General features: G+C 39.4%; 1 protein-coding gene across 1 annotated transcript in view; it reads right to left on the bottom strand.

Annotated features, from left to right (window-relative positions):
* cacna1c (calcium channel, voltage-dependent, L type, alpha 1C subunit) overlaps window positions 1-25912 on the bottom strand; it is a gene marked incomplete at its 3' end in the record, with an annotated part of 124115 nt that overhangs the window by 57888 nt on the left and 40315 nt on the right. The window contains exon 3 of the mRNA XM_079622157.1: window positions 25321-25426. Within this exon, the coding sequence (XP_079478283.1) occupies window positions 25321-25426 (106 nt within the window). The remainder of the gene's footprint in view (window positions 1-25320; window positions 25427-25912) is intronic.

Below are 25912 nucleotides of genomic sequence, written 5' to 3'. Positions count from 1 at the left end.
GCCAGTAAGCAACCAACTAGCAATTGGCCAGAACACCCCAGCAACAACCTCGTAACAACATCCTTACAACTGAAGTTCTGAGTTTTTAAGCTTAAGTGAGTGTGCAGTTACATTCTCTTTGCATTAAGTTTGTTCCTTTAACTTGCACCTCAAAAGGTGTGCGTTTGCTTTGCTGTTCTTTTAAGGCCCCAAATGTAGTTTACTGATAATCTAGAAATAAAAAATGAGTTGGTTAATATTATTGAAAATAAAAGCAAAACTAGAAGAGAATGAGAGAGTAAGAGGTTTGACTTGATAACAAAGGGGAGGACAAATTTGAAAGGAAATTACAGTGGGCCAAATAGAATTTCACTCAATTTCCTTTTCAGCCATCTTGAAGGCGGTGATGAACAAATGATTGTGCAAGGAACGTAGAGAGATAGAGGGATTGAGAGGCTACAGGGGCTGTATGTGTGTGTCCAAGGCTTAGAGTTCATCTGTCTGAAAAACACTAATCAATCAGCCTGATGCTTTATCCAGCTTATACACACACACACACACACACACACACACACACACACGTATGTCTCCTCATGCTCTTATTCAATCATTTGTGTGCCGATGTCAGCAAGGTGTCGTATGTCTTGTGTAATTTTAGGTAGGATTGTGTGTGTGTGTGTGTGTGTGTGTGTGTGTGTGTGTGTGTGTGTGTGTGTGTGTGTGTGTGTGTGTGTGTGTGTGTGTGTGTGTGTGTGTGTGTGTGTGTGTGTGTGTGTGTGAGAGAGAGAGTATTTGAGAGTTCACTGTAATTAAAGACAGCTGATGTGCATCACAGATTATCATCAGTTTAATCTGACTCACTTTAACTCCAATCTTCACACACACACGCACGCACCTCCATGGTTACTTCAGTGTGACGCCTATGGCATGTTTATATTGCATCAAAGCGCGTTTAGACACTCCAGAGCATAACTGTGACCTTTTTCAACTTTCAGATCTGACCTGCCTGCGACTCAGAGAAACATGGCAAAATAAATAAACAAATTAATTCAGCAATGCTTCCACAACTAATAATGATCATGCTTGCTTTGTATCTTTCTGTGCTGCTCTCATTGATGGTGTGATTTCTGCAGTCAGATGTATTTGTGCTTGATTAATACCTATGCTCGACATAGAATAATAATAATTCAACATAACAGTACTAGTAGGCAAGGATGTCTCACTCAGCAGTCTTTTACACACAGATTCATCTCTGCATACTACACAGGTGTGTGTGTGTGTGTGTGTGTGTGTGTGTGTGTGTGTGTGTGTGTGTGTGTGTGTGTGTGTGTGTGTGTGTTCAAGAGAAAGACAAAGAACAAAGTGGTCTACACTTAGCTACATTGCAAGTACGTGTTTATATTGTGAATTACATCCATAGTAAGAGAAAAAAGTAACAGATCAGCGTGAGAGTTACGTAGTGCGAGTTATCCGTATATGGACATAAATTTGAGTCTGTTTAAGATATATGATCACACAAAGTAATAAAAGCACATCTTTATGGTGTATATAGCAGCAGCCATATCACCCTTTAGCCCAAGACTGGTTGCCCACTGAAGCTAAGCAGGGCTGAGCCTGGTTAGTACCTGGATGGGAGACCTCCTGAGAAAACCAGGTTGCTGCTGGTAGAGGTGTTAGTGAGGCCAGTAAGAGGCGCTCACCCTGTGGTCTGTGTGGGTCCTAACGCCCCAGTATAGTGACGGGGACACTATACTGTCAAAGAGCACCGTCCTTCGGATGAGACTGTATTATGGTAATAATTACAGTAACCATAATGAGAGTAAAACATGTGGAGTACTGTGATTTTAAATTATACCATACAGGCATGTATACGCTTTAATTACACTTCTTTCAATTTAAACATATTGTGATGTGTTAGTCCTGCAGACAGATGTGTATTTCACTAATGGCCACAACATTTCTTTAGACATTTTTAGACATTTCAGAAAAAAAGGTAGGCCAGGTATCCTACAACTGACAAACTGTTAGCTGTTGCAGCAGGCAAGTGAAGGTAACACTACATAGAAAAAAAAAGTTTTAAAGTGGTAAAACAAGCACATTTCTTATTGAATAATCTAAATGTCATGTAAACATGTTAATCCCAGCTCTGTTAAAATGTGTGAAAACAACACACACACAAAAAACACACCTTTGACAATTAAAAAAAAAAGTATGTGTATACAATATGACATGACTATCTTTTTTGTTTTAAGTTCATAAAAAAAAAAAACATCAAAAAGAATTGAATGACATGCATTCAATTCTTTTTCTGCCTTTTTTTATTGTGTGTAACGCAAGATGCTACAACCTTCTGGGAAATCACGTAAAAAGAGCTGTTAATTGAGATGAGCTGTTGGTAGAAACATCACTGGAATGGACAGCAGAGAGGACAGTGTGACAAAGAGAACCACACACACACACACACCAGCCACTAGATCCATCTTACTCAACCACATCACCTACTGATAACACCTTGGAGAGGGAGAGAGGGAGAGAGGGAGAGGGAGAGGGAGAGGGAGAGGGAGAGAGAGAGAGCGAGAGAGAGAGAGAAAAGAGTAGGAGGAGAGAGAGCTGATATCTCATTAGTAAAGCGTAAGAGGACATTTCCATATGAATACAATCTCATCTTGTCATGCTTCAGGGCTGCCACAAACCTATGGATGCAATGAAAGTGTGTTCATGGGATATATATCATGCTGAAGCATACAGGTAACATCTTAGCTGTGTCATTGCTGTCAAACCCTCCTGAGCTCATGACCCAAATCAGCTCTCAGTAGGCCTACAGCAGTGACAGCATGGGTCATAAGTTGTGATAGCCAATTAGATTGCAGCACAACTTCACTTCACTCATTCCTACCTAAATCAACTTTACAGTATAAATCATACTCGCATACTAACATGCAGAGAAAACTAAAATGACACAGAAAGAAGGATGGAGATAGAACGGGGGACGTGCTGAACCTCCATCATTCTGCTTTGGATGTGGTTGCTAGGCAGCGCTTAGACAGCTAACTATAGTTCGGGCCGTGGGGCAAAGGTGGTGTGTGTGTGCGTGTCTGTTGGGGGGCGGCCCCCCTGGCAGGCTGAGAGGATGCAGCTGTTCCACATCCCCAAATACCACCCCACCCCACCCACCCCCCATTTCTCTCTTGCCTTGCTACTATTTACACCCTCCCTTCTCTCTACTATTAAAAGCTCATTTTTTCTTAAGATCCTCAAAAACAAGTGTTGATCATGTTGCCTAGCAACTTTTTTTTTTTTTTTTACAGAGCTAACACGCCTACTGATGATTTGTGTTTTAACTGAAGTTACATGGAGAACTGATCCAGAACATTCTACAGGTGCAGGTGATCACATAGAAAAGTGCATACACTGTAAAAAAAAATATATTCTCATGATTTATTCCAACTTTGTCAAATCAACTTAGATAATTGATGTGGTTCAGATAAATCAAGCTACGTTAGTCAAACTCGCATCAGCTGACTCTCAGCCTATCACTGTATACGTGTACATATATAAGCTCCTTCAGTATTATCAGCAGCTTTCGTGTTTCTCAGGAGCTAATTACCCTCCTCCATCCCCAGCTCCTCCTCTCGCCAGTCAGGATTTGGCATTCTGATTCCCCTTTAACCCGAATAAATTCTCAAATTATGTTGTACTTTAAAATCTTGAATTAAATATACTGTATTTGCATACATTCATGTTGGTTCTGTTCTTTTTACCCCAAGGGGGGTTATTGCTGCTCTCCCTGCTCCATGCTAGTTCTCGCCCAGAATGGAACCATGCCGCCAATCCAAACTGTATGCTAAATGTCAATCGTATTTGACGATTAGTGGTCCTAACAGAACATAATATTTTGAGTTTCTATTTATTAAACCAATGTCCTTCATTGTATTAACTCTAATTTTTAATTTCAATTAACTCAAAATTTTAGGGTAACTTACTTTGAGTTAAAGGCTAAAGCAACAAAACAATTTTTTACAGCGTACTACTGTATACACAGTATGCAGCGACAAACCTTTCAAAGTATGATTTATTCAAGTGTAGTATGAATACAATAAAGACATACTACATCACCCATTTTAGCATGGTCATGTGATCTCCAAAATCCGCTGTGCCGCTGTTCCCCGCCATTTACAAATATGACAGCCCCCTGTGTATTTTTCCCAGTATGTTCACCTATATTTTATGAATACTGCCATTTGACGTACTGCTTTTTGGATACTAGGAAGTAGGCATATCCGGTTGCATGAATGTTGGGTTGCATGAATGTTGTGTACTTAAAATAATATTTAATAAGTAATACTTAAAATAATATTGGTCTAGATTATACACAAATGTACATGACTTCCTTTGATCTAGAGCAAAAGGAGTGAAAAGTAAATTCATAAACTTGAATGTTTGCAACCAACCACAAAGATTAACAAGAGGCCACACAGGGGTGAAGAGAAGGTTTTAAAACCACAAGCGGGGTAAGATTGACAAAGACTACAGTAAAGAAGGAGAAGAGTAAGAAAAACTACAAATAGTGTAGGAGAAGGCGGAAGGAAGGACATCCAGCTATTGGACATGAATCACAGAGATTGATACTCCTACAACAGGAAGATTGGATTAACGGAATGTAATTGGAATTCCCGAAAACGAGGTAAAAAAAAAAAGACTGAGTTGTGAAGCTCTCAGATGCTGCCTGCATTAAGTGTGAAGGACACCTGAAACCCTATCGAGGGACAATTAACAGCATTAACAGCAGAGTTTGATTATAGAGCTCTTAGCTTAGTTGATTTTAATCAATTAAATAAGTGTTTGTTACGATTGCCTCCTTTGGGACAACAAACTGAGCCTCAAAAAACATAATTTCTGAAGAACTCTAACCTGCGGGCAGGTGAGTACTTTATGGTTTAGGCTAGATTTGATTTTACTTCTACCTGAATAATCATAGGGTTAAAGGTGCAAGATAAAAACACACACCAAGGGAACAATCAATCATTTATGTTTTCACACATCAGCCAATTTGGTTACTAGATTTAAGTTACCAGCCATGCAGAATTTCTACTTGGCAAAATAAAAATATCAGACATAAACCATGTATAAAAAGCACTGCATAGATTTAAATATATTTATTATTAAAATCTGGTTTGGAATCAAGTGAATGTCTTGTAGTTTTAATGCAGTCAATCATTGTTTGAGGATACCATCCTCCATACGTGAAAATAAAATTCGTGAAAAGTCCACAAGCCGGGAATCGAATTCGGGTCAATTTCCAATTAATATTTCCAAATAATATAAAAATGTATGTTTAAATGGTAAACGAGTCGTGGTCAGCCTGTCAATTCATAAAGTGAGTAGCGGTATTCTCACAAAAGTCAGGAAACTGAATTCAGAGTATTGAAGCCACTCTTCCATTGACATCCATTCAAAATAGTAGCCTCATCTTCTAGGTCTCCAGTCGCACACCGGACGAAAAGCGCCACGTTTGCTGCCCAACTTCAAGGCAGCAGTCCAATACAGGCAAAAGTTCACTTAAAGAATAAACAAAGGGACATCAATGAGTTTGAATTTAGGTGTCTGCCAGAAAACAAATTACTGAAAAAGGCACTATAGTCAATATAGTGCTGATGTTGAGGCTCCACGTTGGAGAACATTATCTATGAATCAACCTGATAAATTCTCAAGTGAGTTGTCTGTATAAAACATTTTGTTAGCCAATACTATATGATGAAGAGATGTCTGAATTTTGGACGAATCAGATTTCACTGTGGGCGGTGCTACCATAATATCATAGAAGTAGAAACCAAGAAGCACCAAAATCTCTACTACCAAACTCCAGGATGTACTCAAATATCACGATCTCTCTTAGCGAGGTGAGCTACGAGTCAAACACTCACTGTGCAGAAGAACATGGTGGGCCGCAGGTTCATAAGGGCTCCGCCGTCAGTCAGTATTGCCCCGATGCATTGATTCAAGACCAAACGTCAAGTCGCAAGATTAAAATTCAACAGTCCTGTCAGAATGAGGGACTTTTAGTCCTTCCCTTGAGGCCACCACTGGTGGAGGACAAGGAAGACGACAAGGTCATTCTTAGCTCATTCTGATTAGTGTGTGAGTAAAGAGAGAGAGAGCGAGCGAGGGAGCTCTTAAAGAGTGGGAGCTGATTCATTATTCATAGTTCAGCCATCGTTTGTATTAGAACATCAGCTTGTAGCTACCGGCCACAAAAACTGGGTTACCTCCCCCGAGTACTGACAACAGGAGAAAGAGGAGGAGGAGGAGGAGGAGGAGGAGGAGGAGGAGGAGAAAGAGGGATGGATAGGTGTAAGACAAGTTCAGAGGAGGTGAGGAGCAATGTGTCACTAACCTGCTTGAAATACAACCTCACACCTACCCAAGTGCCCTTCACAAACTGTGGCCAAGGTAAGGAGAGAGAGGAGAAGCGCCATGAGAGAAAGAGAGCGATTTTTCTTGCTCGTCCTCAATCTGAAATCCCAGAGCTGTGTGAGTGAGTGAGTGAGTGAGTGAGTGAGTTTAGGACATGTTCGTGGCGGCGTTCACTTCCCTTCCTCGGTTCTTTAGGACACACTGTACCAGGTTGCGTGCCAACGGATCACGGGTACGCCGGTGATGATGTAGCTGTTCTGCTGGCCACAGGACAAGTCGATCAATGCAGTCAATATGATTTCATATGATCCGAATGTTTAATAAACAGCGGTCTGACGCAGGTGGGCGTTTAGTCACATGTTGTTACGGTACTGTGTTCAGGCTGAAAAAATGCCTCCCACTGCTCCCATAATGCTTCTATGTCTTTGCCATTAAATATGCATCTGCAGAGCAAACTCGCATAACACAACGCATTTATGATTTACTATTCATATATTCCCATTTAAGGGTCATAACTGTGAGGACGTAAATGAGGGTGAGGGAGGTATGGGTTAGCAGAGGGGATGAGCTTCAGATTAAATATTCTTTAGTATTTGTGGTATAATGTTGGTTACTAATCAATAATTTTAACTTGAGGCACTTACAACGGAAGCGGGCAAATTTGTAAAAGCAGAAAGGTAAAGCTAATAATACAATAATTTACAATAATATTACAATATTACAGTAACTTGTGAACTATTTGAGGTGTAAAGCTGTTTAAGGGTTTATGGCTTGCCATGGTGACAAAGTTGTAAAACTGCATATAACGTTAGAAAAGGTTAGTAAGTGTTTTTTTCACATATACAGTATTGTTAATTTATTGTGGCAACTATTGAAAGTATTTTAACAGACTGGCCCCAGTCACTTCCATTTGTACAGTGCCTGACTGTAACCCAGATGGGTTTGCTTCTTTTTTTTTCTTCTTTTTTTACAAAATGAGGGACAAGTGGAAATAAATTTGTGTGGTAATCAACATTATGCCATATATGCTGCTGATTGAGCTTAACCCAGACTATTCCTTTAAAATGCCCCACTACGCTTTTCTGAATATTACATTTTATGCAGTATGTAATATAGCTGTTTGTTAAGTTTTAAAGATTATAGTGCCCAACAAATAAAGTTATTGTCTACTAGGGGTGTGCGATATTACGATTTTTGATCGTGGACGATTAAAATGTCTCCACGATCTGCTTTTGAAGAAATATCGTAGTATCGTGCATTTTATCAATTTGCATTTCTGGCGCCTCCGTCTCAACATACTGTACAGCGCGACGTAGCCTATATCCACATGCAATGCAGAGGAACGGGACACTGTAGTTCATACAAATGAATTATTTGCATGTGCTTTAAAGCCTTGCCGGTTAAACATGTCATTCGCTGCTGATGTGCTAACGAGCGCTTTTCTGAGCGCAATAACGTTACACCCGCCGGCGCGCACATGCACTAAAGCCTATAACAGCATCTGATTACTGGGCTAAGTTATCTTTCGAGTCTTATTGCGCTAAATACTGTCAAATACACACAAGGTTTACATAAACAAAGTTGGTTATGTCTAAAGTGAAAGAACAATAGAAAAAATTAAGACAAAAATCTGCTTGTCAAATGTGTGTATATTAGACTCGTTGCGCGCAGATCTTAAAGTGACAGTAGCCCTAATAGTAAACATGCTGCCGCTTGTCCTTAAAGGGACAGTTACCCAAAAATAAAACTTCTGTCATTATTTACTCACTCTCTAATGTTGTTCCAAACCTGTATTAATTTCTTTCTTGTGCTGAACACAAAAGAAGATATTTTGAGGAGTGTGGCTAACCGGGCGGTTGCTGGTCCCCATTGACTACCATAGTAGGAAAAAACTATTATTAAGTCACTGGGGTACATCAACTGTTTGGTTACCCACATTCCTCCAAATAACTTTTATTTTCAACAGAAGAGGGAGACTTATTCGGGTTTAAAACGGCTTGAGAGAATTACAATTTTTGGGAGAACTATCCCTTAATAAAACAACAAAATACAAAGAGCATCTCACTCACTCTTGACTGAGAACTTTAATAGTAGCTTTAATAAGAATCAATGTAAAATGTATACAGTGAAGTCGATGTTGTGTTTTATTTTCATATTTGTTCATTTAATTACTTTCTTCAATGCTGTTAAATTCACCAGCTGAAAAAATAAAGCACTGTGTATTTAATTTGTATATTAAGTTGTGTATGTGTATCTTTGTTCTTAATTTTTAATAACAAAGAAAATGACAAAGATTTTTTATCTTCGCCACTTTGGCCTAAATATCTGCCATTCTTTTTTATTTTATATTTTGTTACCTAAGGCTTTGTTTTTAAAATAGGGACATTAGTTTGGCTATGATGCTCAGTCACTTGCAAAATAGTAAAACCAACATAAAAAGGAATCGTGATAAAATCGTGAATCGTGATTTTCCTGAAAAAAATCGTGATATCACATTTTTGCCATATCGCCCACCCCTATTGTCTACTAAAATAATTGATTCTGAACTGCTGGAACGTGTCGTCAGCAATTCCAGTCTCACTTCCTCTTGCAAACCTACACAACAATGTAACAAATTGGCATAATGCCAGCCAATGGTCTTCATTGGCTGCCTGTGAACAACGTCTTCTTTGAGCCCCCATCTGCTCATAAACACTGTAGTTGTAAATGAGTCCTGGAAGAGTTTGGCTCGTGTTGTCATGTCGAGAAGACGCTGTTTTCAGTGCTGCGAATCCACTTTGCATGCACTTCAAAAGGATGAGTACCCGCGCTGGAATTGATATGTAAACCAGACGCCATTGTTCATATCACTGTGTATCAAGAGGTGAGAAAGCCTCTGGAGCTGAAATTCAGTTATGGTAATGAGCATTTTGTTTCTGACACGCGCTGTAAACAGTAGACCAATCACAACAGACAGGGCTGTCTGACCAATTAGAGCAGATTAGGCCCGTGGGAAGGAGGGGTTTAGAGAGAATGACGCTGCGTCCAAAATCAAATACTTCCCTACAAAATAGTATGTGAAAACTATCCACGGGAGAGGATTTATGAATGGAAGTGAAGTGACTCAACAGACGTACTACAACAGATGTAGTACGTCCAGATTACATTTATACTACACACATTCATACTATATAGGACATACTTTTTAAATATTCCCCTAACATGTAATCGTCTATGGTTTTCAAACTTAGCCAGCTATGAACTGCCTTAAAATATAGCAATTGTGTGATCTAAAAATATGGCAAAAAGTATTTTATTTCTATACACATGCACTAGACTTCACAGAACATCTTCAGTAAGCCTGACATCAGCATGTAGTGACATATCATATAAGGCAGGAACATCTAAAGTTGAGAGTTAATACAGCTGCTTGACTAAAATAACAATGTTTTTTTGTTTGTTTGTTTTTGCATTCCACTCGACACCATTCGTGGTGAGATTAAAATTCAAGCATATTTTGGGAGAAACTCTACACGGTTTTGTTTGTGTGTGTGCGTGTTTTTTATTTTTTCCCAGCTTTTATCAGCACCACCCCACTTTCAAGTCCAAAATTGATCATAAATGAACATCCTGACTTAGCGTGAGGCCACAATAGACACACAGGAACCCAGTGATATATACAACAACCACAGAAGCAAAAGATCAAATGCTTATTATTGAAGTAATTCAGCCCACACACACACAGGCAGGCATAAATCAAGCTTCCTCTCACACATGCTCTGTGCAACATGAAATAAACATCTGTTGCATTTGCCATGTGTGACCCATGCAACAATGCATGAAGTCTACCCATGCACTGTCCCTCTCTGCCCAAGATCAAAGATTATTCCACTTCAAAAATTTTGAAAATGACTAGTCGTGGGTTATCTGATTGGGACTTCCAACCCCCTCGCCAGACATTAAACAAATAAACATCACCACACAGGGGTATGTCAAATATAACAACTTTTAAAGTACCACCACTATAAAAGAGGACGACTTGTTGGACAACTTGTCAACCATCCAATGCATTTTTAATCCAAATTTTCTCCAAGTTTGAATGAGATGCATTTTAGATCTTCTAAGACTTAGAAAGTCTGAAAAGCTTTGTCATAATCATTTTAAAATGAACACGACAGAGTCAGGCAGAGATTGTATTTGCTCAATATAATGGAATTATACAACAAAACAAAAACAAAAAAGGGATTATGCTGTTCTTCAACACCTTCCCAATGACTGCGAGAGACTTCAGAACAGCAGAAACCAAATTACACAGTACTGCATTTTACCAAACATTTATTTTCCTGTTAAAAAAATGTATTTACATGTAATGCTGTAAAGACTACATATACAAGACTGCTAAGACTAGGACAAAAAATCAGATTAGTTGTGACATCAGGAAAGCTTATTTGAACTGAAACACCTCCGATTTGTTTAGTAGAGACAGCTAGCTTAACTCCACCTCCCTAAACAAACACACACCGGGGACAGATTCATGCACAGCTTTAAATGTCAGCAAAGATCTCATATGGAGGAGTGAGAATGTAAAACAGAAACCAGAGAAAGCAAAGACGGATACTAAAGATGTGCATGGATTTAATCTTGACAACCAAGTGACCTTGCCATGGATCACCAAACAATAAAGGTACAACAGGTGCTAAAGATGAACAAATAGATGGGACACCGCTCAAATATTTACACACACAGCTTACACAATATTTAGACACCTCTCTAGATGTCACATTCTTTCATTACGGACGGACGGATGGATGGAATAAAAACTGATAAATAAATCAGACTGATAGACAGAGACAGACAGACAGCTGGACGGATGGATGGATGAACAGACGGAAGGGTTGATGGATAAATAGAAGGATAGGATAGATGGATATATATTAAGATAGATAAATGAGTTTACAATCAGATAATTGGTTTACTTTTTTCTAACCTTCTCTTTTTCTCTCTCAGAAAAGAAAAGAAAAGATGAGGCTGAAAAGAAAGAGAGAAATAGTTGTGAGCTCTTTAACAATGACCTCATCTAGTGGAGTGGAAATTTCCTGGTAGGCATGGTGACAGCAGTAGCAGAACTGAGAACATTTAGCAAGATGAGAGAGACCGAGAGAAACAGACCCCAACTCACTGACACAGCATCACAGTAAAGATCATTACCCCCTCCCCCCTCCCTCTCTCTCTCACAAACACACACACACACCAAATGAAAACACAACTGCATACATATCTGTGGTGTCACAGAGAGCACATTACAGATATATACTTGTGTTGTTGTAGCCAGGTTCAAGCTACACTAGGCTGCAGTGCTCAGTGGAGTAGGTAGAGGGCACTGTGGAAAGAGAGCGAGAAGGAGAGAGAACAAGAAATGTATGTGGGTCATTCTCTGCACTAGTGATGTTTTTAGCTGTCTTAAAATACTGCACCGTCCCCACAGAGCTCTGACCCTTTCCCACTCACTCCACACACACCTTCACCACACACACGTGACGTTACACCTTGCACACAGATATCTCTTGCACACACACACACACATCGTGGCACATCTTTATGGCACAGGCTCGCTGTTGCGGGTAAGAGAGGGTGCACACTGCACATGTGTTGTGTGGGCTGTGTATTGCAGTGAAGAGAGAATGGATCTCTTCTAAATATGATGTTTGTGTAGATGAAATGGGCAGAATGTGAACTGGCCAGTCGCCAGAGTCTCAGCGACAGCCGTTTTCTCACAGTGCTCTAAAAATAAAAACGCCTTTATTTCAGATCTCACCAATCAAGACACATCCTGCTCGATACAATCACATTTACACACACACACACACACACACACACACACACACTGTCCCTTCAGTCACGATGTACTATTTTGCCAAGCTTTCTCTGGTGCAGAATTTACAGCGAAAATATATTTATTTATTTAATAGTACTGTACTATACTGTATTGTATTGTATATTCATTTATTCATATTAGTTCTTTTTATCATTTTTATGTATGCAGATTGTATGACTTCATATGAATATGGCACTGTAAAAAGTGATCAGTTGACAACTTAAAAAAATCCCATTGCCTTTAAATAATTAAGGAATCCCCTGTCTTTCAATTATTAAGTAAATAAACGTCATGCGTAATTGGAAAAAAAATGTCAAGTTTACATAACACAATTTTTTCAATTAAGCATGAGGTTATTTACTTGATTTTAAGGAAATGGATTTCCTCACCTTTTTTTAAAGTTAAGTCAACAGGTCAGTTTTTACAGTGTATATTCTTATTATATGCAGTCATATAAATGTAACTAATAAAAGTATTAAAAAAGCTTTTTTTATGCATCAAATATCCATTATGCATCAAATATCCATAAACTCACATTCAACACACCCATATATACTCATCACGAGGTTTGGATGATTGACTAGTCATTATGTATATTTTGTTTATTGAATTTGATGAGTTTTTATAGATTTTTATAGATCTTTTTTTAGTCATGATGCTTTAACTAGCACAGCATGCAGTTAGAGAGTCACAATAAAACAAAATGCTAATATTTTTCCTGCTTTAAAGTAACACCACTACAGGCATACAATACACATTAATACAAATGTCTTTTGCCATTGTGTCACACCTCACACTGTTTCATATTGTGCCACTATGAGTGTTGCATTTTAAGGCGGCATGTCAAGTTAAAAATAGTCCAGCTTGAGACTCTTGCATTCTGTTCCATTCTGTTGCACTCCATCTAGCTGTTTTTGCACACAAGAATATAAACGCTTACATAAACGCTCCTCAAGGAATATGTCCAAACAGGGTCAGGTAAGCCCAAACCCAATCATACAGGTTTTCTTAAGACCAATTATTCGACTACTTGTTCAAGCAACAAGCCTACTAGGGGTGTAACGATACCCTTATTTCACGATTCGATACATATCACGATACTGAACTCACGATACGATATTATTATGATACTCCCAAAACATATGATAAAAGGTTATCAAAAAAATGTATTGTTAATTAAAATGCTAACTTTGATTTTATATTGTGAAATTTTATCTGGTCTGTTCATGAATAGGCTTGGGCTTGGTGCTGGAAACCTAAGGTCAACAGTGACACCAGATAAAAAATATTAATGATTCTGAAGCTGAAAATACTGAATTATTTTAGACAAATATCCATTCTGGTAACATAAGACGTTTGGCATAATCATTACATATGCAGTAATGGGGCAAATATTCCCCCATTACATTATTATACAATCAACATCATATATTAGTTTAATGTAGTACTGACACTAAAACTCAGAAAACATTCATATTTTCTCACACAGTCATTTTTTTATTTTGGGTGAACTATCCACGATACATATTGTCACTATCCACGATACGTATTGTTGCATTTTTGTATTGCGATATATTGTGGCACGATATATTGTTACACCCCTAAAGCCTACTAAATGATGCTTCCTGTATGGAGTGCAAGAAGCAGATGTTAAAAGTGTTAACAGATATCTGGATTGTTAAGCCTAACAAATAACGGTGTGAAGTTCCTTCTTGATTAATGGTGTTTTTGACACTAGCCTCCTTCCATATTTGCTGTCTGGCTGCTGATGAGTTCCTGTCAGTCGCTGCTCCACAGGTGTTGGCATTCCGCTGAGAGAAGTGGTGTGAAAGCGACTCTTGTTAGACAAAGTCAAATGCCACAAACGCAGCTTGACCAGTACCTTTAAGTCTGAGATTAGACCTGCTGATACACATGGGTACCATTCAAATATGTGAACATTACCAAGAGGGGAACGCAAACATACTATCTGTGGAAGGGAGCAACAGATAAGTGGATAGTTAACGAAGAGTTCTTTGTCTCCGAATAAATGCACCTTCTGCTTTGCAGGTTGGCTGCATTGTTACTGTGTTACCACGGTAGCTGTGCATTTTACCATCACCAAGGATACCATATCCATGACAACCTTAACCCATCAAAAGATTCCATTCATAGCCCATAAGAAGACGAGTGTACTGTATGCATCAAATGAAGGAAGCTCTACTTGTGTCACTCTAGCCTGTCTATAGTGAGCAACATTCGGCTTCTGAAAGTAAAAATCCAGGTAATTTTCTCCATAGCGAAATAATTTTTTTATTAAAATGTAGATGTTTAAATGACAGACTCACCAGCTCTGAGCCAAGAAGTCAATGCGTACATGTTTAATTGCTGAATTCCTCTAAAAACTACATTACCCATAATAGTGAGGAGAGCTATAGCTTTGCCAATGAGAGAAGTCACTGTAACCAATAACATGAAAATTATAACTTGGTTAAAACCCACTCGTATTAAGCACTCAAAAATTATATAATCAATTCAGTAAAAGCCCACTCCCATGAAGCATTGCAATTGACGTAATTGAGTTTGTGAAAGCCCGCTCCCATGAAGCATTGCAAATGACGTAATTGGGTCTCCTTACACTTTCCAACAACTTACATTAAAATATTAAAAACTTTTATAGCCTATATTATTTGTATGTCCTTTAATATTTTAAAATAAACTTAAATTATATTGTATTTTATACTTAAATAAAGGGCACTTAAAATGATTTATTAGGGGAACAACAATATTTCATATCACAATATATCGCAATACAAAAATGCAACATGTATAGTGGATAGTGACAATCTGTATTGTGTATAGTTCACCCCCAAAAAAAAAAGTTTTTGTAAAAGTTTTAGTGTCAGTACTACATTAAACTACTATATATAATGTTTAATATAATGTATAATAATGCAATAGAGGTATATTTGTGGGTCCTGATGATGCAAAATGTCTAGTTAACAGTAAAAAGTGGCCTACGTTATTTTAAATGTATCTAGGCCTAGTCAGTGACAACTCAGTGCAAGCATTTTCGTCTAAAATAATTCTGTATTTTCCGCTTCAGAATCATAAATATTTTTTGGGATTCTGGTGTCATAATTTTTTCTGTGCATTGGGTAACCAGCACCAAGTCCAAGCCTATTCATTTCCAACCCAAATGTAATACCAAATTTAGCATTTTAAATCAACAGTACATTTTTTGTTAACCCTTTTACCATATGTCTGGGAGTAGCGCAACAATATTGTATTTTGAGTTCAATATCGTGATATATATTGAATCGTGGCATGAGGGTATCGTTACACCAATATTATTTATATAGTACAGTTATTTCCTAGATAGGTCATTCTCAAATGCTTCATGGGGTGCAGTTAATTGCCTCATAAAATACATTTTAAATTAACCAAGGCTGCTGCAAATGTAAGCACAATCACTGCTTGGCCATGAGCAGTATACCCTTAAAAGTGTGGACACATGCTTTCATTCATTTACAGGTTTCCATTATGTATTTTCCCGGTGAGGAACACAATGTAGCTTCAGGTCTCAAAGCTTATGGCTGGATGGATTAGTGTTACTTAGGCTACGGCATGAAGCTCTGAGAGGTCTGAGAACTCTTTCCACAGCCAAACATCCAGATTAACCACACACTCCATCGTTCTGCATTCATCCAAGCTGAATGTACTGTACATTGAGCATTGAAGCACACAGGCTGTTCTCAGGCTTACAGAGCTCCACTCTCTCTATTCTAGGTTTTGGAAATCTGCACTTCAAGATCTTCAAACTTCAGTATAAGTTCTAAAATGCATGTAGCTTTGATGTAACTTTCCCCAACACTGATCACAACTATAAATATAGCTGCAAGCAGCAATCACCGGGGCCAAGCGCAAGCAAGATGACAAGACATGCCAAAGTGGCTGGGAGTGTGAGACCCACTGCAGCAAGGAGCAATTAAAGACATTTGAAGATGAATTTTGGCAAAATGGTTGAAAAATCACATACAATAACTAAAAATATGATTATCACTTTCGACCAATAGGTGGCGCAGTTACGAAACTGATGTGATGTGGTCAGAGTGAAGTGACAATGACACATACAAAGTTTGGTGTCAATATGTCAAGGCATTGCAGATATAAAGCCTGAATAGTCATTTTGGCATCATGACTCAACTTTGCCACTGCGGTATACGAAAACGGTTTCGTCTATCGACACGAAATCCATAACTTTTACTCGGCACGGTCTGGAGATGACGCGATCTGATTTTGGTGAAAATCGGACGTTCGGTCTAGGAGGAGTTCGAAAAAGTAGGTTTTAAAAGAAAATAAAGATGGCGGACAGGAACTTTGATTGACTATGGCAAAATTGGTATCTATGTTTTCAGCATAACCCAAGGAATCTATTGAGATCAGTGTCATTACTATAGGCAAATTTATTCAAAAGTTATTAGCATTTTTGGAAATTTCATTATAACTTTTGACCAAAAGGTGGCGCTGTCTCATAAATTTTTGAGTACTTTTAGGGCGTTGTACTGATGACCCATACTGAGTTTCGTAACGATACGTTCATGCGTTCATAAAATACAGCATTTTAGCACATAATTCAAAATGGCCGACAGCCAAAATGGCCGATATGGGAAAATTGGATATCAGTCGACTCAGCACGATGCCCTGAATCTAACGAGACCACTTTTGTGATTTTTGGACAAACCGTTCAGAAGTTATAAGCAAAAATATAAATTCTTCATATCTCCGGACCAGTAGGTGGCGCTGCGCCGAAACGCAGCATGTAGCCTCAGGTCATGCTTGTGATGACATGTACCAAATTTGGTCTGAATCCGATAAAGCGTTGTGGAGATACGGCCTTACGTCTGTTTTTGCAAGCGCTACTTAAAATTTATTTCTGCGTTATTCGAGAACGGTAATTCGAATCAACTTGAATTCCATAACTTTTTGTCGTCATGGTCTGGAGTTGATCTGGTTCAATTTTCGTGAAATTCGGAGCAACGGCCTAGGAGGAGTTCGAAAAAGTAGGTTTTTTGGAAAATTCAAAATGGCGGGAAAACTATTATGACGGAAAATGACGTCATAGGGTGCAATCGAATCGTCGTGAGCTCAGGAATCAGAGGAAAAAAGAATTTTGATTCTAGCCCTTACGGTTCAAAAGTTATCAGCATAGACATGAGTGAAACTTTGGACTGTTGGTGGCGCTAGAGGGAATGAGTTGGAGACACCAAAATTGGTGTATTTAATGTTGGGACTGTCCTCTATCAGAATGTCAAATAAAATCAACTTTCCCGCAAGCGGTTCATAGGGCTGCCATAGACTTCAATGGCGGAAGAAGAAGAAGAAGAAACGGAAGAATAATAATAATAAGAACGCCAACAAAAACAATAGGTGCCTCCGCACTTTCAGTGCTTGGCCCCTAAATATAGCTGCAAGCAGCAATCACCGGGGCCAAGCGCAAGCAAGACGACAAGACATGCCAAAGTGGCTGGGAGTGTGAGACCAACTGCAGCAAGGAGCAATTGAAGACATTTAAAGATTAATTTTGGCAAAATGGTTGAAAAATCACATACAATAACTAAAAATATGATTATCACTTTTGACCAATAGGTGGCGTAATTACAAAATTGATGTGATGTCGTCAGAGTGAAGTGACAATGACACATACAAAGTTTGATGTCAATATGTCAAGGCATTGCATATATAAAGCCTGAATAGTCATTTTGGCATCATGCCTCAACTTTGCCACTGCGGTATACGAAAACAGTTTCGTCTATCGACACGAAATCCATAACTTTTACTCGGCACAGTCTGGAGATGACACGATCCGATTTTGGTGAAAATCGGACGTTCGGTCTAGGAGGAGTTCGAAAAAGTAGGTTTTAAAAGAAAATAAAGATGGCGGACAGGAAGTTTGACTGACTATGGCAAAATTGGTATCTATGTTTTCAGCATAACCCAAGAAATCTATTAAGATCAGTGTCATTACAATAGGCAAATGTATGCAAAAGTTATTAGCATTTTTGGAAATTTAATTATAACTTTTGACCAAAAGGTGGCGCTGTCTTGAAATCTTTTGAGTACCTTCAAGGCATTGTACTGATGACCCATACTGAGTTTCGTAACGATACGTTCATGCGTTCATAAAATACAGCATTTTAGCACATAATTCAAAATGGCCGACAGCCAAAATGGCCGATATAGGAAAATTGTATATCAGTCAACTCAGTATGACGCCCTGAATCTAACGAGACCACTTTTGTGATTTTTGGACAAACCGTTCAGAAGTTATAAGCAAAAACATAAATTCTTCATATCTCCGGACCAGTAGGTGGCGCTGCGCCGAAACGCAGCATGTAGCCTCAGGTCATGCTTGTGATGACATGTACCAAATTTGGTCTGAATCCGATAAAGCGTTATGGAGATACGGCCTTACGTCTGTTTTCGCAAGCGCTACGTAAAATTTATTTGCGCGGTATTCAAGAACGGTAATTTTAATCAACTTGAATTCCATAACTTTTGGTCGTCATGGTCTGGAGATGATCTGGTTCAATTTTCGTGAAATTCGGAGCAACGGCCTAGGAGGAGTTCGAAAAAGTAGGTTTTTCGGAAAATTCAAAATGGCGGGAAAACTATTATGACGGAAAATGACGTCATAGGGTGCAGTCGAATCGTCGTGAGCTCAGGAATCAGAGGAAAAATGAATTTTGTTTCTAGCCCTTGTGGTTCAAAAGTTATTAGCATAAACATGAGTGAAACTTTGGACAGCTGGTGGCGCTAGAGGGAATGAGTTGGAGACTCCAAATTTGCTATGGTGATAGTTCAGGCTGTCCTCTATCACTGTGCCAATTTGTATAAGTTTCCCGCAAACGGTTCTATAGGCTGCCATAGACGCCCAGTCGGAAGAAAAAGAAAAAGAAAAAGAAAAAGAAAAAGAAGACAAGCAGCAATCACCGGGGCCAAGCGCAAGCAAGACGACAAGACATGCCAAAGTGGCTGGGAGTGTGAGACCCACTGCAGCAAAGAGCAATTAAAGACATTTGAAGATGAATTTTGGCAAAATGGTTGAAAAATCACATACAATAACTAAAAATATGATTATCACTTTCGACCAATAGGTGGCGCAGTTACGAAACTGATGTGATGTGGTCAGAGTGAAGTGACAATGACACATACAAAGTTTGGTGTCAATATGTCAAGGCATTGCAGATATAAAGCCTGAATAGTCATTTTGGCATCATGCCTCAATTTTGCCACTGCGGTATACGAAAACGGTTTCGTCTATCGACACGAAATCCATAACTTTTACTCGGCACGGTCTGGAGATGACACGATCCGATTTTGGTGAAAATCGGACGTTCGGTCTAGGAGGAGTTTGAAAAAGTAGGTTTTAAAAGAAAATAAAGATGGCGGACAGGAAGTTTGGCTGACTATGGCAAAATTGGTATCTATGTTTTCAGCATAACCCAAGGAATCTATTGAGATCAGTGTCATTACTATAGGCAAATTTATTCAAAAGTTATTAGCATTTTTGGAAATTTCATTATAACTTTTGACCAAAAGGTGGCGCTGTCTCATAAATTTTTGAGTACTTTTAGGGCGTTGTACTGATGACCCATACTGAGTTTCGTAACGATACGTTCATGCGTTCATAAAATACAGCATTTTAGCACATAATTCAAAATGGCCGACAGCCAAAATGGCCGATATGGGAAAATTGGATATCAGTCGACTCAGCACGATGCCCTGAATCTAACGAGACCACTTTTGTGATTTTTGGACAAACCGTTCAGAAGTTATAAGCAAAAATATAAATTCTTCATATCTCCGGACCAGTAGGTGGCGCTGCGCCGAAACGCAGCATGTAGCCTCAGGTCATGCTTGTGATGACATGTACCAAATTTGGTCTGAATCCGATAAAGCGTTGTGGAGATACGGCCTTACGTCTGTTTTTGCAAGCGCTACGTAAAATTTATTTGCGCGGTATTCGAGAACGGTAATTCGAATCAACTTGAATTCCATAACTTTTTGTCGGCATGGTCTGTAGATGATCTGATTCAATTTTCATGGAAATTGGAGCAACGGCCTAGGAGGAGTTCGAAAAAGTAGCTTTTTCGGAAAATTCAAAATGGCGGAAAACTTTTCATGGCGCAAAATGACGTCATTGGGTGCAATCGAATCGTCACGAGGTCAGGAATCAGAGGAAAAAAGAATTTTGTTTCTAGCCCTTGTGGTTCAAAAGTTATTAGAATAAACATGAGTGAAACTTTGGACAGTTGGTGGCGCTAGAGGGAATGACTTAGACACACCAAAATTGGTGTATTTAATGTTGGGACTGTCCTCTATCCGAATGTCAAACCATTACAACTTTCCCGCGATCGGTTCTATGGGCTGCCATAGACTCCCAGAGCGGAAGAAGAAGAAGAATTATTTTTGGTACGGGAACAGATACAATAGGTACCCGCACCTTCAGTGCTTGGCCCCTAAATATAGCTGCAAGCAGCCATTACGGGGCCAAGCGCAAAAGCAGACGACGAGATATGCCTACATGGCTGAAAGTGTGAGACAAACTGCAGCAAGGAGCAATTAAAGACATTTGAAGATGAATTTTGGCAAAATGGTTGAAAAATCACATACAATAACTAAAAATATGATTATTACTTACGACCAATAGGTGGCGCAGTTACGAAACTGATGTGATGTGGTCAGAGTGAAGTGACAATGACACATACAAAGTTTGGTGTCAATATGTCAAGGCATTGCAGATATAAAGCCTGAATAGTCATTTTGGCATCATGCCTAAACTTTGCCACTGCGGTATACGAAAACGGTTTCGTCTATCGACACGAAATCCATAACTTTTACTCGGCACGGTCTAGAGATGACACGATCCGAATTTGGTGAAAATCGGACGTTCTATCTAGGAGGAGTTCGAAAAAGTACGTTTTAAAAGGAAATAAAGATGGCGGACAGGAAGTTTGACTGACTATGGCAAACTTGGTATCTATGTTTTCAGCATAACCCAAGGCATCTATTGAGATCAGTGTCATTACTATAGGCAAATTTATTCAAAAGTTATTAGCATTTTTGGAAATTTCATTATAACTTTTGACCAAAAGGTGGCGCTGTCTCATAAATTTTTGAGTACCTTAAGGGCGTTGTACTGATGACTCATACTGAGTTTCGTAACGATACGTTCATGTGTTCATAAAATACAGCATTTTAGCACATAATTCAAAATGGCCGACAGCCAAAATGGCCGATATGGGAAAATTGGATATCAGTCAACTCACCACGACGCCCTGAATCTAACGAGACCACTTTTGTGATTTTTGGACAAACCGTTCAGAAGTTATAAGCAAAAACATAAATTCTTCATATCTCCGGACCAGTAGGTGGCGCTGCGCCGAAACGCAGCATGTAGCCTCAGGTCATGCTTGTGATGACATGTACCAAATTTGGTCTGAATCCGATAAAGCGTTGTGGAGATACGGCCTTACGTCTGTTTTCGCAAGCGCTACGTAAAATTTATTTGCGCGGTATTCGAGAACGGTAATTCGAATCAACTTGAATTCCATAACTTTTGGTCGTCAAGGTCTGGAGATGATCTGGTTCATTTTTCGTGAAATTCGGAGCAACGGCCTAGGAGGAGTTCGAAAAAGTACGTTTTTCGGAAAATTCAAAATGGCGGGAAAACTATTATGACGGAAAATGACGCCATATGGTGCAATCGAATCGTCATGAGCTCAGGAATCAGAGGAAAAAAGAATTTTGTTTCTAGCCCTTGTGGTTCAAAAGTTATTAGCATAAACATGAGTGAAACTTTGAACAGCTGGTGGCGCTAGAGGGAATGAGTTGGAGACTCCAAATTTGCTATGGTGATAGTGCAGGCTGTCCTCTATCACTGTGCCAATTTTCATAAGTTTCCCGCAAACGGTTCTATAGGCTGCCATAGACGCCCAGTCGGAAGAAAAAAAAGAAAAAAAAGAAAAAAAAGAAGAAGAATAAGAACGGGAACAGATACAATAGGTGCCCGCACCTTCAGTGCTTGGCCCCTAATTATTTTTGGTACGGGAACAGATACAATAGGTGCCCGCACCTTCAGTGCTTGGCCCCTAATAATAAGGGAACCTTTTTGCCATTTATAGTGCCACCTATGGTCCGATCTGCATGAAACTCGTCACGCTTGTTCACCATGTCATGACACATATGCTCAGCGATTTTCGTGATGTTCTGAGTTTTTGTTTAGGATTTATAGGCTTTTGACTGTATTTTGCCCCGCCCATTTTCCAAATGACCCTGTTATAGCCAACCAAATGCAAAAATTCTACTTTTTTTCAAAAACTATTGATCGAGAGAGTCCAGAGAAATGTCCTAGACTGGTTTGGCTCCGGTCGGGCGAAAAACCAGGGACTAGTTCGCAAAAGTAGGTTTTGGACAAAATTCGACATAGCAGAAATTTTTTCTGGCCTAAATCGAAATCGGAGATGGCCATTTTGTCCGCCTTGAGCCAAGGATTCCAACGATTTGGGGCACTTGATCCTGGGACAAACGGTCTAAGAGCTATGATCAATTTTGAACTTTTGGTTGCTGTAGCGCCACCTATGGGCCATTCGGGGTCATACTCTGATAGGTTGTCCCCAAATTGAGGCCTACCATCTGGCCAGGTTTCACGTCTCTAGGCCTTACGGTTTGGCCTGCACGATGCGTTTTACGAATCCTTAATTACAATAGGGTTTCAGCATTTCATGCTTGAACCCCTAATAAGATTGAAGGCTTTTTGCCAGTTACAGCGCCACCTATGGTCCGATCTCCATGAAACTCTGCATGCTTCCTCACCATGTTCTGACACATATGCTCATCAATTTTGGTGAAGTTCTGAATTTTCATATGGGATTTATAGGCTTTTTAGTGTATTTTGCCACGCCCCTTTTCTAAATGACCCTGTTACAGCCACCCAAATGCAAAAGTTCAACTTTTTTTTCGATATTTATTGATCTAGAGAGTCCAGAGAAATGTCCTAGACTGGTTTGGTTCCGATCTGGTGAAAAACCTAGGACTAGTTTGCAAAAGTAGGTTTCGGACAAAATTCGACATAGCAGAAAATTTTTCTGGCTTAAATCAAAATTGGAGATAGCCATTTTGTCCGCCTTGAGCCAGGGATCACAGTGGTGTGAGACACTTGAGTCTAGGACAAACGGACTCTAGGAGTTATGGGCGATGTAGTACTTTTGCACTAAATCTGTAGCTGTAGCACAACGTAAAATTTGTTTGCGCGGTATTTGAGAACGGTTTGACGAATCAACACGAATTCCATAACTTTTTGTCGGTACAGTGTGGAGATGATACGATTCGATTTTGGTGAAAATCGGACAAACGGTCTAGGAGGAGTTCGACAAAGTAGGTTTTGACTGAAAATCAAGATGGCGGACAGGAAGTTCGGCCAAATATGGCAAACTTGGTATCTATGTTCTCAGCGTGACCCAGCGAATCTATTGAGACCAGTGGCATTTCAATAGGCAGATGTATTCAAAGGTTATTAGCCTTTTTGGAAATGTTGTTATAACTTTTGACCACAAGGTGGCGCTGTTTCGAAACTTCTCACGCTCCTTCAGGGCATCGTGCTGATGACCCATACCATGTTTCGTAACAATCCATTCATGCGTTCTTAAAATACAGCATTTTAGCACAAAATTCAAAATGGCCGACAGCCAAAATGGCCGACATGGTAAAATTGGATATCAGTCGACTCAACATGTTGGCCTGAATCTAACGAGACCAATTTGATGATTTTTGGGCAAACTGTTCAGAAGTTATAAGCAAAAATAGCCATTTTTCATATCTCCGGACCAGTAGGTGGCGCTGCGCCGAAACGCAGCATGTAGCCTCAAGTCATGCTTGTGATGACATGTGGCAAATTTGGTCTGAATCCAACAAAGCGTTGCGGAGATACAGCCTTACGTCTGTTTTCGCAAGCGCTACGTAAAATTTGTTTGTGGGTTTTTTCGAAAATTGCTAAGCGAATCAACTTGAATTCCATAACTTTTTGTCGGCATGGTCTGTAGATGATCTGATTCAATTTTCATGGAAATTGGAGCAACGGCCTAGGAGGAGTTTGAAAAAGTAGCTTTTTCGGAAAATTCAAAATGGCGGAAAACTTTTCATGGCGCAAAATGACGTCATTGGGTGCAATCGAATCGTCACGAGGTCAGGAATCAGAGGAAAAAAGAATTTTGTTTCTAGCCCTTGTGGTTCAAAAGTTATTAGAATAAACATGAGTGAAACTTTGGACAGTTGGTGGCGCTAGAGGGAATGACTTAGACACACCAAAATTGGTGTATTTAATGTTGGGACTGTCCTCTATCCGAATGTCAAACCATTACAACTTTCCCGCGATCGGTTCTATGGGCTGCCATAGACTCCCAGAGCGGAAGAAGAAGAAGAATTATTTTTGGTACGGGAACAGATACAATAGGTGCCCGCACCTTCAGTGCTTGGCCCCTAATTACAGCCATTACCATATCATCACTGCCATCTTACCACTTCCATCATCGCATTACCACAATATAATATACTATCACAAACTATCATAAATATCATGAAATGTCACAACCATTATTATTGTCACCACTACCGTCACATCAACACCAGCATAACCATTGTCATCCTTACCAGTCACCATACCATCAGCATTGTCAATCACCATCACTGGCATAATCATCATCACCACCATAATCATTACTATCACATAACCACATCCCAACCATTTTCAACCTCACCACTAACTCGATCATATATCCACCATCACTAATATCATCACAATATTATCACATAATATTAATCACTATTACCACCATCACCACCTCACATAACCATCAAAATCATCATCACCATCACAACCAATATATCCATACTCATCCACACTACAATTGCCGTATTCATCAGTACTACCATCAGGAGCAGCACAAACATTATAATTATAAACATTATAATAATGAGCAGCGTCATTGTCATTACTATCAAATCATCATGGTCATTTCTGACTTTGTGCTTACCAGGTTTGAGTTGGTTGCGTTGGAATCATCCTCAGGGAAAGGGATGTAGACAGCTAAGGCCACACAGTTTGCAAAAATAGTCATCAAAATTATGATTTCAAACGGTCTGAGGAGTCAATGTTAAAGGAAATGACATCAGAGCTGGTGCATTCACAAAACAAAAGGTGAATACACACACACACACACACACACACACACAGTACAGTGGATGTTAACTCTTAACATTGCACACGATAGTGTCTAAGGGTCCAGATCCACTATTGTCTTTTTTTCTTTTCTTTGCCATTAATAGCACGGCTGAACTCGTCAAAAACCTGGCCTTCATCAAGACAGCGACCCCCCCCCCCCCCAGCCCCCAACCCTTTTCCTCCCTCTCTCTCTTTTCACTGGCCAAATTGTTTGTTTGGCTTTCAGTTCTGCTGGAAATGCAATCAAACTGTGTCATCATTTGTTACAGGAATGGATTTCTCCGAGATGGGTGTTGAGTCGCATGGCACGTGTCCTGAGGAGAAACAGATGTGTTCTTGTTTTTCTGGATGTTTCTCTTGTATCTGCAGTCTGGGCCTTGAGTTATGGCTCTCTGTGGTTAGTT

The sequence above is a fragment of the Phoxinus phoxinus genome (genome assembly GCF_949152265.1).
Source record: "Phoxinus phoxinus genome assembly, chromosome: 9".
NCBI lineage: Eukaryota > Metazoa > Chordata > Actinopteri > Cypriniformes > Leuciscidae > Phoxinus > Phoxinus phoxinus.
This window is presented reverse-complemented; position numbering and strand designations above follow the sequence as displayed.